The sequence below is a fragment of the Gadus morhua genome, chromosome 20, assembly GCF_902167405.1.
Source record: "Gadus morhua chromosome 20, gadMor3.0, whole genome shotgun sequence".
Lineage (NCBI taxonomy): Eukaryota > Metazoa > Chordata > Actinopteri > Gadiformes > Gadidae > Gadus > Gadus morhua.
Window position 1 is genome coordinate 5862315 of NC_044067.1, and position 15498 is coordinate 5877812.

The following is a 15498-nucleotide window of genomic DNA, read 5'->3' on the forward strand; positions in this document are numbered from 1 at the left end:
GTGTGTGTGTGTGTGTGTGTGTGTGTGTCTGAGTGCATGCACTCCTTAATTCCACTGGTGAATCACTCACTAAGTACTGAAATGTTGTGGGTGGTCACATACTCCTTTGGGACATTCAACAGCACTGCCACATGAAGCCTACTTAATCAAACATCATCCGGTATCCAGGTATCCCACAGAGTCACAAGTCACCTCACAAGTATCCAGTCCCGCATCACACTGAAGCACTGGAGTCAACAGATTGGACTGCAGCCAGCACTCATTAGTTAACACAGTCAGGTTTCAGGTGCAACATTAATACAGAAAATATTTAAATAACATTGCAGAAACCATATTGTCTGTGTGCGTGTGTGTGTGTGTGTGTGTGTGTGAGAGTGTATGTGATTTTGTGTGTGTGTGTGTGTGTGTGTGTGTGTGTGCGTGCGTGCGTGCGTGCGTGCGTGCGTGCGTGCTTGCGTGCGTGTGTGTCCATGTCTATGTTTCTGTATGTTGAGCACCTGTGGAAAACAACCACAACAGAGGGTTTACATTTAACATGAGGTGAATAAATACCAGACTGAACACAAACATTTGCTTTTTTTAAACCATGTGGCTACGGATCATATGAAGGCCCTTCAAAACCCACATTCACTGCTGCCTCAACTTTGCCATAACAAAGAAAGAGTGAAATATATTATCTTCCATCAAAGCTGATTTTCCTACAGAGGTCAGCATCAAGACTACTGTTCCAGTCCAGAGACAGTGTCAGTGTCTAATGGACTTATTCTAGAGTTATTCAACAGAACATGTTGAAGTGCCTCTCGGAGATCACGTGGTGGCAGTAGAGCTCAATAAACCCTTGCACACGACAGTTTTCTTTGGAGTCGTAATAAATACAACTGCTTTATAGCGTTGTTTAAAAGCCCTTCCTGACCTTCCTCTGAAGCCCTTATTGTGCACTCGAAAGCATAGTTGGGATTTCATTTATGAGTCCGTTTACAAGGTTTCACAACAACAAAAACTAATATTTTTCGCAAGAATTAATGAATCGAATCGAATGTAAAAATACTTGTAGGCCTACCATTTGAGTTTTGAGATGTCCGTGGCAGACGACATGAATACAGGCAGTCCCATTTTTGGCAAAGTTGTATGAATATTGTTTCTGAATAGAAACAGCCGAAATCCTCTGCAGAGAGACCAAGCCATTTATTAAAAAGATTGTCTTGGTGGATTGTTTTTTGTGCCAGACACCCACAACAATATTTTGACACATAGGCCTACAAGTGTGTATTTTCAATGGAATGAAGTAGGGTGGGTTAAGTCAAGCAGTGAAGGGATGGCATATTAATATCTCTAGTAAAATAATGTGATGTATGTCTTTTGGTTTATTTTGACAAGGAAGGGGCTTATCAGTCATGAGACTAGAGTGCACCAAAGCATTCCCTACGTCTAATCAAAGGATGCCTCAGACATAGCATCAGCTTATTGCCAGTTTGTTTTATGATGTCTATCTTTAATGCTGACATCTTGGTATTGAACGGTTTAGAAGGAATACATTCCTACAGAGCACTTCACTTTCAAATCTTGATTTAAAACAACATGGTCTTTTGCTGCTATTTGTAAATGCCTTTCTTTTGAGCTATTTCTTGTAAGCATGATGTATATTTTACATGTTGTTTGGTTATTGTAAATGTTTCGAATATCCTACTATGTCTGTGGTTATGGTTTGCAGCAAATACCATGACAAATTCCATGTAGGCCTACTTGTCACATTTAGGCAATAAAGCAAATTCCGATTCTGATTCTAATGCACCCCCTAACCAATTATTGGACGGCGTCGTGACCAAAGACACCCACATTCTCCTCTCAACAGTGGACAACCATCCCACAGATGTTTTCAAACACGGGGTTAAATTCCTGACGTCCTGGGAGTCCAGCTGTGAGGGACCCACCCCCCATCCGAAGCTGCCGGCAGAGCGCGCGCGACTCCTACAGCCAGGGATCGACACATCAGCGAACCAATGAAAATCGTTCAAGTGTGAGTCACCCTCTCGGCTGTCCAATGGAAACGGCGGGGCGGTGCGGTTACACCGGAATCATCCTTGGTTGAATCTGGCCATCAAAGAGCAATCAGCGGTGCAAAAAAAGAAAAGAAAATGCTTATGATGCCACGCGCAGAACACGCGTCGTTTGAATGAAGTCTCGCAGGGAGATATCGTCGCCATAGCCCGCGGGGTAACAGAGCTTCGGCATGGGGCGCAGGACACCCGCCTACGGGCCTATGGAAGCTGTTGATGTTTACCGCACGGACCCTCGCTGCTGCTGCTGCTGCTAAACACCCCTGCACTCGGATCGCATCTTCTGGAGGGGGGCGGGAGGGAGGTGTTCGGTAGTGATGGGGGTGCTGGTGGTCATTCACTCGGCGCAGGAACACGGACTTTAAGCGGACGGTGCAATAACACGTGGTGCGAGAGAAAGTGGTGTTTTTGTTGGACCGTGGTAGGCGACACACACGCCGGACGCGGACCGCCTCTGATGAGGACGAGCCCCGGTGTAGGAGGGTCGTCCCCGTGATGAAGATGTAAGCACTGATCACAGACGTGGAGGGGGGTCTGTCGCCACACACAGGTGCATGACTTGGAAAGAAAAGCTGCGTTGGCACCAAAACACAAAAAAACCCGCACCTCCAGCAGCAACAACACCACCACGATGGGCTTGCTCGTCGGGTCCGACCTTTTCCTCGGCGATCGCTCGTTAAAACCACTGTTTCCTCCAGGCACGACGAGTGAGAAACATGTTGGCAGACACTACGACGAGTCTGCCACGTAAGGGACGGTAATGCGCCACGGTGGTGACTGATTGGTTGCGTAATGGTTTATTTTGTGTTGGTTTATTTTCTGTTCTCCGGTTGGATTCTAATGAGGCTCGGCGGTGTGGTGCCGAGGCCACACGGATCTGATGGGTCTGACGCTTCGTCTCCCCTGACACCACCGCACGGATACCCCCGGGACCACCTGCGCATGTTCCAAGTGTTTTCTTTATTCCCACGACGTGGTTGCCACTCACGGGTACAGAGTTCTGCGTCCTTACGGACATTTTTAATTGAATTAACTGCTGTTATGTGGGAGATCTAAGTTTTGGTTTTTGTAAAATGACCACCTAATTTCACTTAATAGAGGGCACATCACCTCCATCTCCTAAATCCTTAATTTACGCAAAAATGTAAATTGAACTTGGAGAAACCCATCCATCCATTAGTGTATCTTCAAAACCCGACAGGGCCAGCTCAGTGGGAAAAGAACACACAATCAGGGTTGCTTTAAGTAAACTCGTTCAAAGTTATAGATATATTTTAAACTCCTATCAGACTCCCCCCCCCCCCCCCCCCCCCCCCCCCCCCCCGTTTTTTTGGGGGGGTTTGTTGTTGTCGCGGGACCCTTCCATCATGTCCAGATCCAATAGTGTCAGCCCACCCGCGGTCGCCGCGCCTGGGATGAGGGGAGGGACCGAACACAGATCAGCTTGGGGCGAATCGGAGGCTGTTGCCAACGGATGCCCATACTCGGCCAGATCTCCGCGCAAAAAGCTCTCCCGGTCGAACAGCCGATGGAGGGAAGAGGATGATGCGCAGCGACAGCCCGGGCGAGCCTCGACCACAGTCAGCCGGGTCAGCTTCAGGTCCAGGGCAGCCTGGCAGGAACATGGGGAGGAGAGTAGTCGAAACAACAACCACCGCTCGTCCCAGAAGCGCGCGGATGGGGAGTTGAGAAGTGCCAAGTCGGTGGAAGTGGGTTTGGAGAACCGACGGCCGAGGCTGAAGACCACGGAGGAGGAGGCGGAGGAGGAGGAGGCGGTCATGCCTGAAGTTCACTTCTCCTTGGTGGCGTGCTGTAGCGGCGTGATGCAGATTTTCAAATCCAAGAAGTTCCAGTCGGAGAAGTTGGAGAGGCTCTACCAGCGCTACTTCTTCAGACTCAACCAGAGCAGCCTGACCATGCTCATGGCCGTACTTGCGCTGGTGTTCGCCGTCATGCTAGGCTTCCACTGCGCCGCGGCCGGCGGCACGAACCCCACGTACGCAGCAGTGTTCTCCGTGGCCATCGTGCTCATCTTGGTGCTGGTGGTGGTTTGCAACCGGAACGGCTTCCATCAGGACCACATGTGGTTGGTGTGCTACGGGGTGATCGCGCTGGTGCTGGTGGTGCAGGTGATGGGGGTGCTGCTGATGCAGCCCCGCAGTGTCTCGGAGGGCGTGTGGTGGACGGTGTTCTTCATCCACATCATCTACACGCTGCTGCCCGTGCGGATGCGCGCGGCCGTCATCACCGGAGTCCTGCTGTCCGCCGTCCACGTGGCTGCTTCGTGGGCGCTGAGCGGCGTGGACAGCCTTCTTTGGAGACAGGTATGTGTTGGACTTTAAAAGCGTGTGGTTCTTGTGGTTGTCTTATGGGTACATGGCAGGGTCTTTTGTGATGTTAGTGGCAGGGTCTTCTGTGATGGCAGTGGCAGGGTCTTCTGTGATGGCAGTGGCAGGGTCTTCTGTGATGGCAGTGGCAGGGTCTTCTGTGATGTTAGTGGCAATGCAAGAGGGGAGCCATGACCTCTGCTACAGCATGGCCTGAATGGTCTGAATCTGTCGTTATGGTACTGATGGTTTCGAATACTTCTCCCTGGGATTCCAGGCTGCTGTTTTGAGTGCTTTGCCTACAAGCGTTAATTCTTGTCATAAAAGACATCTGTTGAGGTTGAAGAGGAACTTTTTTTTATCCGTTTCTTGGCATGTCGTTTAAGATTGTGCTTTGATCACAATGATGGTTATGGGTACACCACTGGACTAATTGATCTGGCCTTGTAATTAGAGGCAACACACGGGACACATAATGGTCGGCTTTCATCTGGCTTTGACGTTGATGTGGACTTATCCCTGCATTATTTTTTATGCATAGATCAGAGGGACAGGCTAAATTAGTAAACAAAGTAAAAGTATAGTTATATCCGTCTGCCACGCCACACCATTAAATACATTTCGTTATCCCCAAATCGTTTTTGGAAGAGAAAAACAAACAAAATAGGCCTGGTTGTTTTAAGTAAAAACAAAAGATCGAAAACAGTTTGTTTTCTAAACACAGTCTTTATGAGCGCCTTTTCATCTTGGTCGCAGATATTTTTATTTATTTATGTTTATTGCATTAAAATATCTATGATAGCTTCAGGACTCATGCACTGTGGCGTTTTGATTCAATCGCAAGCTCGACACATTTATTGTCATATTTGGGTGGTTGAAAAGAGATGCTGGTCAACCAAGGAAAGCTTAACGCTGATTATGGGTCTGCATATTGATCACCATTGGCTGAAGCCACCTCCTACTAGGGGCTTATGGTCCTTAACTGTACTTTCTTTTTTTTAACCCCAACATAATCTAAGTTTTTCGTTCCTCTTTAGTATACCCAATATTATAGACACACACACTGTGACAAATTCAGGTTTCTTTCTTTCAGTCTCATTTCTATACCTCTTCTTTGTTTCCAGCTCTCTTCTTAATCTCTCTCGCTCTCTATCCTTTATTAATTTATTAGTGTATTCCCCTAAACATGTTACCAAACAACAGCAGCTAAAAGTATTAAACATGGCCAGTTAGTCTAAAATTAAGGCATAATGCAGCCCTTGTTTGGTCATTATTAGATTACTCAGCTGAGGAGTAAGTTACCCTAGTTCAGTGTTCTGTCATCTGTAAGGAATTATCCTCATCACATTCAAACCATATCATTTCAAATGGAATTTGTGTCCTTTTTTGATATTAAATAAAGTTGTCACGAGCAGCAAATTTTTAAAACGATTCTTCCATAATGTTTAGGTTTAGGGACTGCGTTTAACTGAATGAAGCCCTCTTCTCTCTCCTGTCGGTCTCCTGGTTGCTGTGTGGGAAAGCGCTGTGTGTTTATTACTCTTTCCATCATGTCACACTCGTTTGGTTGTTTTTAGCAGATCAGATTCACCCCCCCATGTACATGTAGGTCAGATGTAGCCTCTGGATTGTGCTGCAGTGTTTCCTTTAGCTCTAAAGATTATGCTTTGTTGCACAATTGCTCCCAGGCTTATGCTGAGATGTTCCCCGAAAAATTGGTTTCCGTTTTGTTTTGGAAAATCTTTTTTTCTTTTAGATTGACACCTTAAAAAAAAAAAGAAGGAAAACGATTTGTGAAACTGCAGCAGCACAGAAATCACATCCTCCCTAAGGAGATTTGATTCATGAGGGCTGCGTGCTAATTGTTGAGCTAATAGACTTCTATAGTGACCGGCTGTGACCACTCAACGTGTTGCACACCACCTTGTTTCTAAAACAGCGTCTCCCTCCCATTAGATCCTATTAATTCAATTCCACATGGTCCATTTCATCCTCGTCTGTAGCCGTCACAAGAGCGGTAGACTACACCTAAAACAGTACACTTTACACGTGTGTATGCATCATTAGATCCACTTGACACGTCCCATATCGGAAAAAGGGGAGGGTTCTGCCAAACTTAATACCACCCAAAGGCCTGGTTTGATGACTCAGATGCTGGTTGTCGGGCAGATCCGGTCCGTGGTCGTTCTACTTGGTCTTCACACCGGAGATATGTTAAAGTGCTAGTGAACCAACAATGTCCTTTGTTTGTTTTTTAAAGGCATCGGTACGTCTTCTATAATCGTGAACATCGTGGTCCATGCCGTTTTACCGCTGTCGCTACATAAGACCATCATTTAGAGACAACGCGTGTAAAATCGAACGTTTCTGTCTGCCAACCGCTGTGAATGTTCTACTCTGCTCTGAACTTGGGTCCCGGTCTGCGGTTATCGTTGAGAGGGGGTTAATCTTCTCAGACATGGTATAATGCCACCGTGTGCGGAGCACCTCGTATACAGCACTGCTCCTACTCAAAAAAATAAGTAATCTCAGAGTTGGCCTTAGCCATAATCACGGGGATGACGCACAACTTCCTAGAACTCTCAGCCCAAATTATTCCAGTTATTTATCTCAGTGTTCTTCTAATATCTAGGCATTCCCCTCTGGAATCAACACATCATAAATAGTATCTGATGACTTTACCACCCACTCTTCTGTCTCTTTGAGGTGGCCCTTGGCCCCCGACATGATGAAGCTGGAGCCGGCCCTCTACTCCTTTAGCCCCTCCTCCCCTAAGTCCCTTGTGGGGGGGGATGTGTTTACGTCATCTGACCGACGGCGTTCCCTAAACTTGACCTTCGCTGGCTTCCATACTGGGGCTGATTTGAGAGAGTGTCTATAATAAACACAACCGAGCCGGCACATTTGTTAATTTCAGCCTCATTGTTTAATAATTGGGCCCTCGTAGGCCTTCAAGCTACACCCCCACACAGTCTAATGAGAGAGAGAGAGAGAGAGAGAGAGAGAGAGAGAGAGAGAGAGAGAGAGAGAGAGAGAGAGAGAGAGAGAGAGAGAGAGAGAGAGAGAGAGAGAGAGAGAGAGAGAGAGAGAGAGAGAGAGAGAGAGAGAGAGAGAGAGAGAGAGAGAGAGAACGAACTTCCTCCCAGGACCCCCGCTGCCCCTTACCCTCGGAGGGGGAGTGGGTTAAGGGCCGACCGGTCCCACTTGTCCCAGACTGACCTCCACACTCCACCCTCTCATAATTCCATTGCCCGGCACTGTAACATACCGGCACACTGGGATCCCAAACAGACGGTGCCCCCTTTTCTCCCACTACCCTGGAAGCACCATTGCCATCGTCCACCCCACCAGCCCCCCCCACCACCAGTCTGAGTCCTGAAACAACCTTTGGGGTTCTGTGGAGTGGGAGGTGTGCCAAAGGAGATGGGGTGTGCTGTGGGTGGATAGGTGGCGGGAGGGTGGTCACTGATTGGCGGGCATTTGAGCCAAGTTGCCTCTCACAAGCCGCCTGCTGACCCTAAGTGGGCGCACAAGATGGCCCAGTGAGCCGCCTGTAGCTTAGCAACAGATTCCCTTTATCTGGAACCCCTACCCCAGCGTCTCTCTGAGCACACCTGTGTGTGTGTGTGTGTGTGTGTGTGTGTGTGTGTGTGTGTGTGTGTGTGTGTGTGTGTGTGTGTGTGTGTGTGTGTGTGTGTGTGTGTGTGTGTGTGGCGGCTATACCAGCACACAGATGACTCAGTTTCTTTGTCTTTGCTAAGTCTTTTTCTAAGCCTTCGCTTTTTTCGCGAACATGAAATACGATGGCACAGACGCAACCACCAACCGCTGACAAAGGGGGGTATTTGGAGGCAGTGGTGGCAGAAAATGCCTGATGTCTGAAGACGGCCAAGAGATGAGGTGGCAAGGCTGCATGCGTGAAGGAGACCCTCGCATTTAACATGGGCTCATGTGTTCTCCATCGCTGAATGCCAATCCTCTCCCTCCCTCTCTGTCTGTCTCTCTCCATGTGTGTCTGTCTCTGTCTGTGTTTCTCTCTCCGTCAATGTGTGTGTGTGTCTCGGTCTTTCTCCTTCTCTGTGCTGATTGTTTGGAAGAAATGTGTGATTCCTTGAGATGGGGGGGGGGGGGGGGGGGGGTGGAGGGTGGGTGGTGAACACCCTGAAATCAGGGCTGTATGAGAATAAAGATGTTAGACTGGGTGTTTACACACCTCTTACGAAGATCCTGGCAGAATTATTATCATTTTCCAGATGCCTTCTGATGGGTATTTAGATGAGTGCATCCTCGTTTCTTTAATTATTATTAACATGTTCTTGGGTACAAATCTGAAGGCCAGGCCTGTAGGTGCCTGAGTTTTGCTTCTTATTTTATCCTGTTGTTCGATCCCCCCCCTCTCACATGCCCGACCCCCTGCGTCCTTCTCTCTCGCCTCGCTGAGCCCTGGAAAGGTTGTTCTTCGCACCCCCGCTTTACAGATATCCTCAGCTCCACAGTCGCCAATAAAGCTTCAGTGCTATGGGTTCAAAGCTTCGTTGCCTGTTCCACAGAAACCACCGTTCCCTTATAAAACGTGATCGACGACAGCAGACCAATGGAGGTTAAATACCAGTTAAGCTACTTAGTTTTTACCAACGGTTTGTTTCTGTGTGGGATAGTTGCCATGACAATGCCCTCTCCTATGCAAGGTTTCATTCTGTAGGTTTTTAGGTATGAAAGTAATTGATAGCTCCAGTTTAATTAAAGCCCTGGAATGTGTCTCAGAGAACATCACAGAGACGCCGATAGCCCCGAGTTTCCCGGGGAAGACATCATGAGAGCCTCTTATTGTACTAATGACGCACAGAGGGCTCGGAGCAGAACACGATGACTGAACACCAATCCTCGTCCTCTGTCCTGTACATCTGCACTGTATCTGCTGCGATATCTCCCTCCAACATGCTCTTTCGAGCAGCTTTTTTGAGTGTGATGGAGGGAGGAATCAAGAAATCCACAAAGAATTGGAGTCCCTTTTATGTAGTGCCACCTGTCACATGAAACATGCGTTGGAAAATGCAGTTTCGTGTCAGAAATGCTGCTCGTGTTAAGGAGTATTGAGAAAGACCCCGTTGCGTGGGCACTATAATCTTTATGTAATTTGTAGAGTTGCTTTTAAAGGGGTGATATTATGCCGCCAGGTGTGAGTGTGACTAGCCATTACGAGCCATTTGAAAATCTGCCCTTTCCTGTGTTTTAGTGACAAGTTGGGGAGGGTCAACCAAGATGTATAATGGATAGATCAGACTACCAGCCTGTAGCAAATGTTGCTTATCTATACATACATCTAAGTGAACACGCCCACTTGTGATGTCATAAGGCAGATTTTCACGAATTGTAACGGCTAATCACACTCACAACTGGTGGTATAATATGACACCTTTTAAGAAAACCACATAGAAATCAAGATCAGACAACCAGCCTAACCAGTAGCCTGGCTCCGCCCGCCTAAGTACTTCCTCTCCATTTTCATTCCCCTTCAGTACTACGTCTGGGTCTGCGGTATGTTCTTGGGTTTTTCTCAGTCCAAATTTTCTGCGTCCAATCAGCGAACAGAGGGAGTGGCTGAGATCAATGACGTTAAAGTCAGCTCTCGTTGACAGACCTCTTCCACCACGGTGTTTGGTTTGCTTACAGCCTGTGCGCAACGTGATTCCCGGCCAAACGTTAGCGATTGGTTACGGCAGATCCAGAGTGGCACTGGGCCACTCTGAGTGGGTCCAGACTCTCTGTGCAAATGAAATGAAGTACGAGAGTCTGGTAGGACCAGGCCACCTAACCAGTGTACTGTAGCAAATGCTGCTTCTATCCATCATACATCTAAGTGGACACTCCCACTTGTGATGTCACTAAAACACAGGAAAAGGCAGATTTTCAAACGGCATGTGATGGCTGACCACACTCACACCTGGTGACACAATATTTCCCCTTTTAATACTGGTGTGCTCTGCAACACTTGGGCCCGCTCAGATTCCCTGGCATAATCAAGGTCATCTGACTCTGTGCTGGTGGAGATGGAGAGGGCCTCCTGGAGGTTGAAACGAGGTTCTGCCAACACAAGGCTGTGAGCATGTTGTTGGTGCTGCTGATAGTCGCGTTTGATTCGACATCCACGCTGTTCTGCTCAATGCTCCAGGTTTATCTAGCGATGGACAACGGAACCAAAATCCGTTCTCGGCGGGGATTCAGACTTTGAGGAAGTATAAACTACACAAAAGCATCCTATAAATATATTTGTAACTGACTTTGAATTTGACTGAATTTGACTTTTTTTTTATCAATTTCCTGACCAGATATTAAGTAGTTGTGTTGTGGGGAAATCCCTGGTGGTCCCCTTACTTTAAATACAAGGGTAGGCAATGGGATCCCGTCCCCCCCCCAAACTTTCCAAAACACAAAGGACATCTGTCACAGTGACTCATTCACGGCCGTTGTTTTTTTGTTTTTCCTTTTAGGATAATAAATATGACCTCAGCTTGTTCAGACTCTGAACACAAGTGTTGTGTTTATTATTGCTCTTTGGAACAACAATGTCTCTCTCGCTCGCTCGCTCTCCCTCTCTCAGATCAATGGATCATTCATTTTAATGCATTTGTTGTCTGGGAATTTCCATGATACCTCAGCAATGTAGTTAATCAGGGCTTTTGTTGTTGTTGTCGTTGCAATTTCTGCTGTTCTGACACAAATGAGTCCCACTGCTTGTACTCTGAGAACAAGGTTCTCGATATAGAGACGGGAGATGCAGTTTGTGTGCATACATTTCTCTCTCTCTCTCTCTCTCTCTCTCTCTCTCTCTCTCTCTCTCTCTCTCTCTCTCTCTCTCTCTCTCTCTCTCTCTCTCTCTCTCTCTCTCTCTCTCTCTCTCTCTCTCTCTCTCTCTCTCTCTCTCTCTCTCTCTCTCTCTCTCTCTCTCTCTCCCTCCCCCCTTTTGACCTTTCCAGTCCTCCCGTTCGCCTGGGCAACGCATCATACATGGGTACGTTGAAGTGCAGTTGACATAATCTCCGCCATTGTTTAACCGTTGTTAGTCTTTGGAAAAGGAGGATCCGCAACAGATTGAAGGGGACGACAAGGACGTTTCAGCCGGTAGCGGTGAAGAGGGAAGAACACCTGATGGGGAGCTGTGGAGGGAAGAGGGTGAACCATACGCCCATATGCTGGGCCCAAATCAACAGCGATATATGGAGCTTTATACATGCATGAGGATTTGGATAAAACTGATGATTGGTATAACAATTTTGATAAAAGTATGTGTTCGGCTTATCTGCATAAAAGGGGCCCATTGACAATTTGCCTACAAAATGTAAGCTACGTATTCTACACCTGATGCACACATACATCTGAGTGTTTTACATGCAATGAAAAACAAATATGAACATGTTATTATGGGCCACAATGTGGCCAGCCCTCTGGGGGCTTTCGTTTGGTCGCACTGCATTGATTTGAAGAGCGCTGTTGTAAAATCCTTCAACCCTAAAATTGGAATGAGTGGCAACAACAACAGAGGAATGTAGTGGCCCCCACAGGGGGGGGGAGGGGGGTCGGCACCCAGGTGATCTGTGTTCCAGCAGTCCTACTACGTTATAGCAGACATTCTGGGGGGAGACCGCACAGAGCCCGGGCACGGAATCCAACAACTGTAAGGGGCGGAGTCACGCCTCCTTTCCTGTTTCGTTATGGAGATACTCTACTGGAGAAAGCTCATTCAGGGGGATTTTACGTGTATTTCTACAGTTGTTGTTCTACATGGTATTGATTTGAAACCTTCAGAGACGGTTACTTATAGTTTACTACTGCTGGCCGAGTTTGTGTTTACCAATTATGCGCTTACAGCTTACCGCTTCATGATTGGTCGAAACAAATATGAAGCGAGAGAAAGTGAAACGCCTAGTTATCTCTCATTTGATGTCATCTGCCATCCGACTTTAGATATGAATCTAGAGTATGTGATTTGTGATGCTAGCACCCAGGTGACACCCAAGCCTCTTGACATTGTACCAGAATTTCAAACATCACTCTACCTCGCTCTGGTTCTTCTGCTCAGTCTCAGTTCCCCATCATGCTCTCTCGCTGTCTCTCTGTCTTTCTCTCACTCTTTCTCTCCCTCTGCCAGAGACGAAACATTATCTTTTATGAGGTGCAAGGCAAATGAATCATCCTGCAGTGCCGTGTTATAATCAAATTCATTTCCAGGCAGATTAGATTGGGCTGTGAGTCCTATGCCGTGTGCTCAACAGGTACACAAGCTTTGGAGAAGAGCTTTCTTCAGATTCATATTCTCACTGAAACAGTTCGTTGTTGTGGTTTTCCCATTGTTGTTAAGAATTATAAACGACTAATGCTCTTTGTGCCTTAATCGCATACACTCGTGCTCAGAGACACACTCGGACACTTCTGATTAAGTATATTAACAAAAAGCTCAACTGGAGGTAGTGGTCACCATTGTTGGAGTGTGTGTGTGTGTGGTAAACATTGCTAAAATATTAACATTAAAGGGGCCATCCCAACCCTCACTTTCCAATGAGCTATGAGAAGCTACGGTGGCCTGTATGTGGCAGTCGTCATTATTGAACCAAGTATCACGTGATGAGCTTCCTTGACAGATTTATTTATTTTTAAATGTAGAGATACCAAGAAAATGCCAAGGCGTAATACATTGCATAGTTGTAGAAGGAGAAGCATATCCAAAAGCTGATTCTTTGGAAGAATATCATTCTCTCCAACCTCAGTGATTAATTATTAATGCTCTTTTGATACATATTGCCTTGAACTCTCTCCCCTCACTGACTTGTTGTCTCCTACACAAATCCATTTTTATCCTATTTATCTAATAAATGTATCTTTTCCATATCACACACCCCTTATGGAAACAGTACTTTTTTCCCCCCTGCTTTGTATACCGCGGTCTAGAGATTCAATGCACAGTGTAGTGTTTGCTACGAACGCACGGCAAAGTGGTCTGTCTTATCGATCACATTCATGCATTCATAATGGTTGGCTGACCGCAGTACAGCCTCAACCCGACCGTTGATGTATTTATTTTTGTATAAAAAAAAACCATGGTGCAACCATAACCGGGGAGGCTTAGTTTCTAGCCCGGAACGGTTGACTTCCTGTTAATTTAATTACTCCGGTACAGGATCCAAACCAGTTGTCAAACCTAATCTTATTTTGGTTCCCATGACAATGAAAACAAATGACTCGTTAACGCCGAGACATTCTAGTCAAAAATGAAAAATAGAGTACGTCAAAATCACGAAGATCTCCATGGGTTTGTATTACTAGGTGTCAACGGAAAGCAAACAGTGGGCTAAGCAGTTGGCGCTGCAGTGTAATAAACCTATTGACGACGGTTAAGGTGTTCTGGTACGACCGAATGACCCCTGGGCTTCCTGTCTGGCCCCTCGTTATTGGGCCTCTGATTGGGCCTCCTCAGGGCTGTTGTATTGCAAGCCGTTGACAGCTCCCTGTCCTTTATATCCTCCAGATGAAGACCAGCGGGCATGTCCCTGTAGTACACACACACACACACACACACACACACACACACACACACACACACACACACACACACACACACACACACACACACACACACACACACACACACACACAGACACCGTTCAAGAAGCAGTTTCCCATTAAGGCAGTGACTCCCATGTGAAGGACAGTGTGTGTGTGCTAATGCCCGCTGTACACACAAACGTATACATGGAGAGCCTTTCTTCTCGCCTCCAGCAGGCTGGGAACGATGCGTGACACAGAAGTGGAAGACTGTCAACAGTGGCACGAGGAAAGGGAAAGGGAGTCCGAGAATGAACCCCAAAACTATCCCACAAGGTAATTTGTACATAAAGGATATGCAAAACGTCAATTTCTCAGTGGGTGGCGTGAGTCCTCTATGTCAACTTTAGTCGATGATGCTGAAGGCCGGAGTTCAGCAGCCAAAGCTTGCTTGCACAATAAGAAACGATCATCACGGCCTTCCTTCGGCCTCCAAAACCTTGTGGGTGAAGCTAACCGGGGAGGTCATGCTATCTGGTGTGCAGTGTGCCTCTTGGGTTGCACACATAGGCAGGGTGTAAAACCTGCTTATCCTGTACCATAGAGCAGGAAGAGCGCTGGTCATGGAGATGAATGGATGGAGGCAATAAGTGCACCCTTGTTTGGGCCTTTTTAGTGAAAGCAGAACCGAGGTGGCTCATGGTTAACGCCTCACTGCCAATTTCCTCAAGCTAGTTCCTGAGTATTGCTCTATTTAGATTTTTTGGAGAATGACTTCCTCACGCCGTTGTCACGCGATGTTATCGTTTACCTGTCCAATGTAGACTGTTATTTTTTCGCGGCCATTGTTGCCTTTTTATCGGTTGTCCTTCTCGCCCAAACATCCGTGAAACATGAAACTTGACAAGCATGAGTAACGGTAACCTGCCGAAGGTGACATCGTTTTTCCTCCTATTCCGAAGGGACATTTGTCTGGCTAAAGTCAGACACGTCAATGCATAGTTTTCCTTTTTTTTTATACAGAGCAATGGAAGTCTGTGCCGCATGAAACATGTCCCATGTTGATCAAATTAAAGGTTTTATTGAATTAACTCCATAGAACCGAGAACAGTCTGTACCCGGTACGCCCTGTAGCCTCCCATACTGATGACGCCTTCACATGCGTACGTTCTTGTTAGTCGAGCCACTTGCTCCTATTTCTCGTACAGTTCGTACGAACGTAGGGTTAGTTCCCTTTATGAACGATACTCTGAACAACACCTTGGCCTGCAGGCCACTTCTCAACCTCTCACAGAGACTGACTTCGATCCAGTGTCAAATGATTGACCTTATATACCTCTTAGCCGGATTTCAGTATCTGTGTAAAAATACACCCCGGCCGCCAAGTAATGTACTTTTGACGTAATGTACTGGGAATCTGGGACATGATGTATTGTTTTAGTCTCTCTCTCGCACTCCATCTCTCTCTCTTCTGTGTGCGTGCATCCATCCAACATCCATTTTGATAAGATGTCTTCCCTGCCCCTCACCCACGTTGGGATTATTGTTCCTCGCTCTATCTGAGTAAGCCTATT

The 15498-nt window shown here is 46.9% G+C and overlaps 1 protein-coding gene across 1 annotated transcript in view; it reads left to right on the top strand.

Moving 5' to 3' along the window:
• Positions 1-3368: 3368 nt before the first annotated feature.
• The window catches only part of adcy5 (adenylate cyclase 5), a gene marked incomplete in the record, with an annotated part of 54121 nt that continues 41991 nt past the window's right edge, over positions 3369-15498 (top strand). The window contains 1 exon segment of the mRNA XM_030342997.1: positions 3369-4381. Within this exon segment, the coding sequence (XP_030198857.1) occupies positions 3425-4381 (957 nt within the window).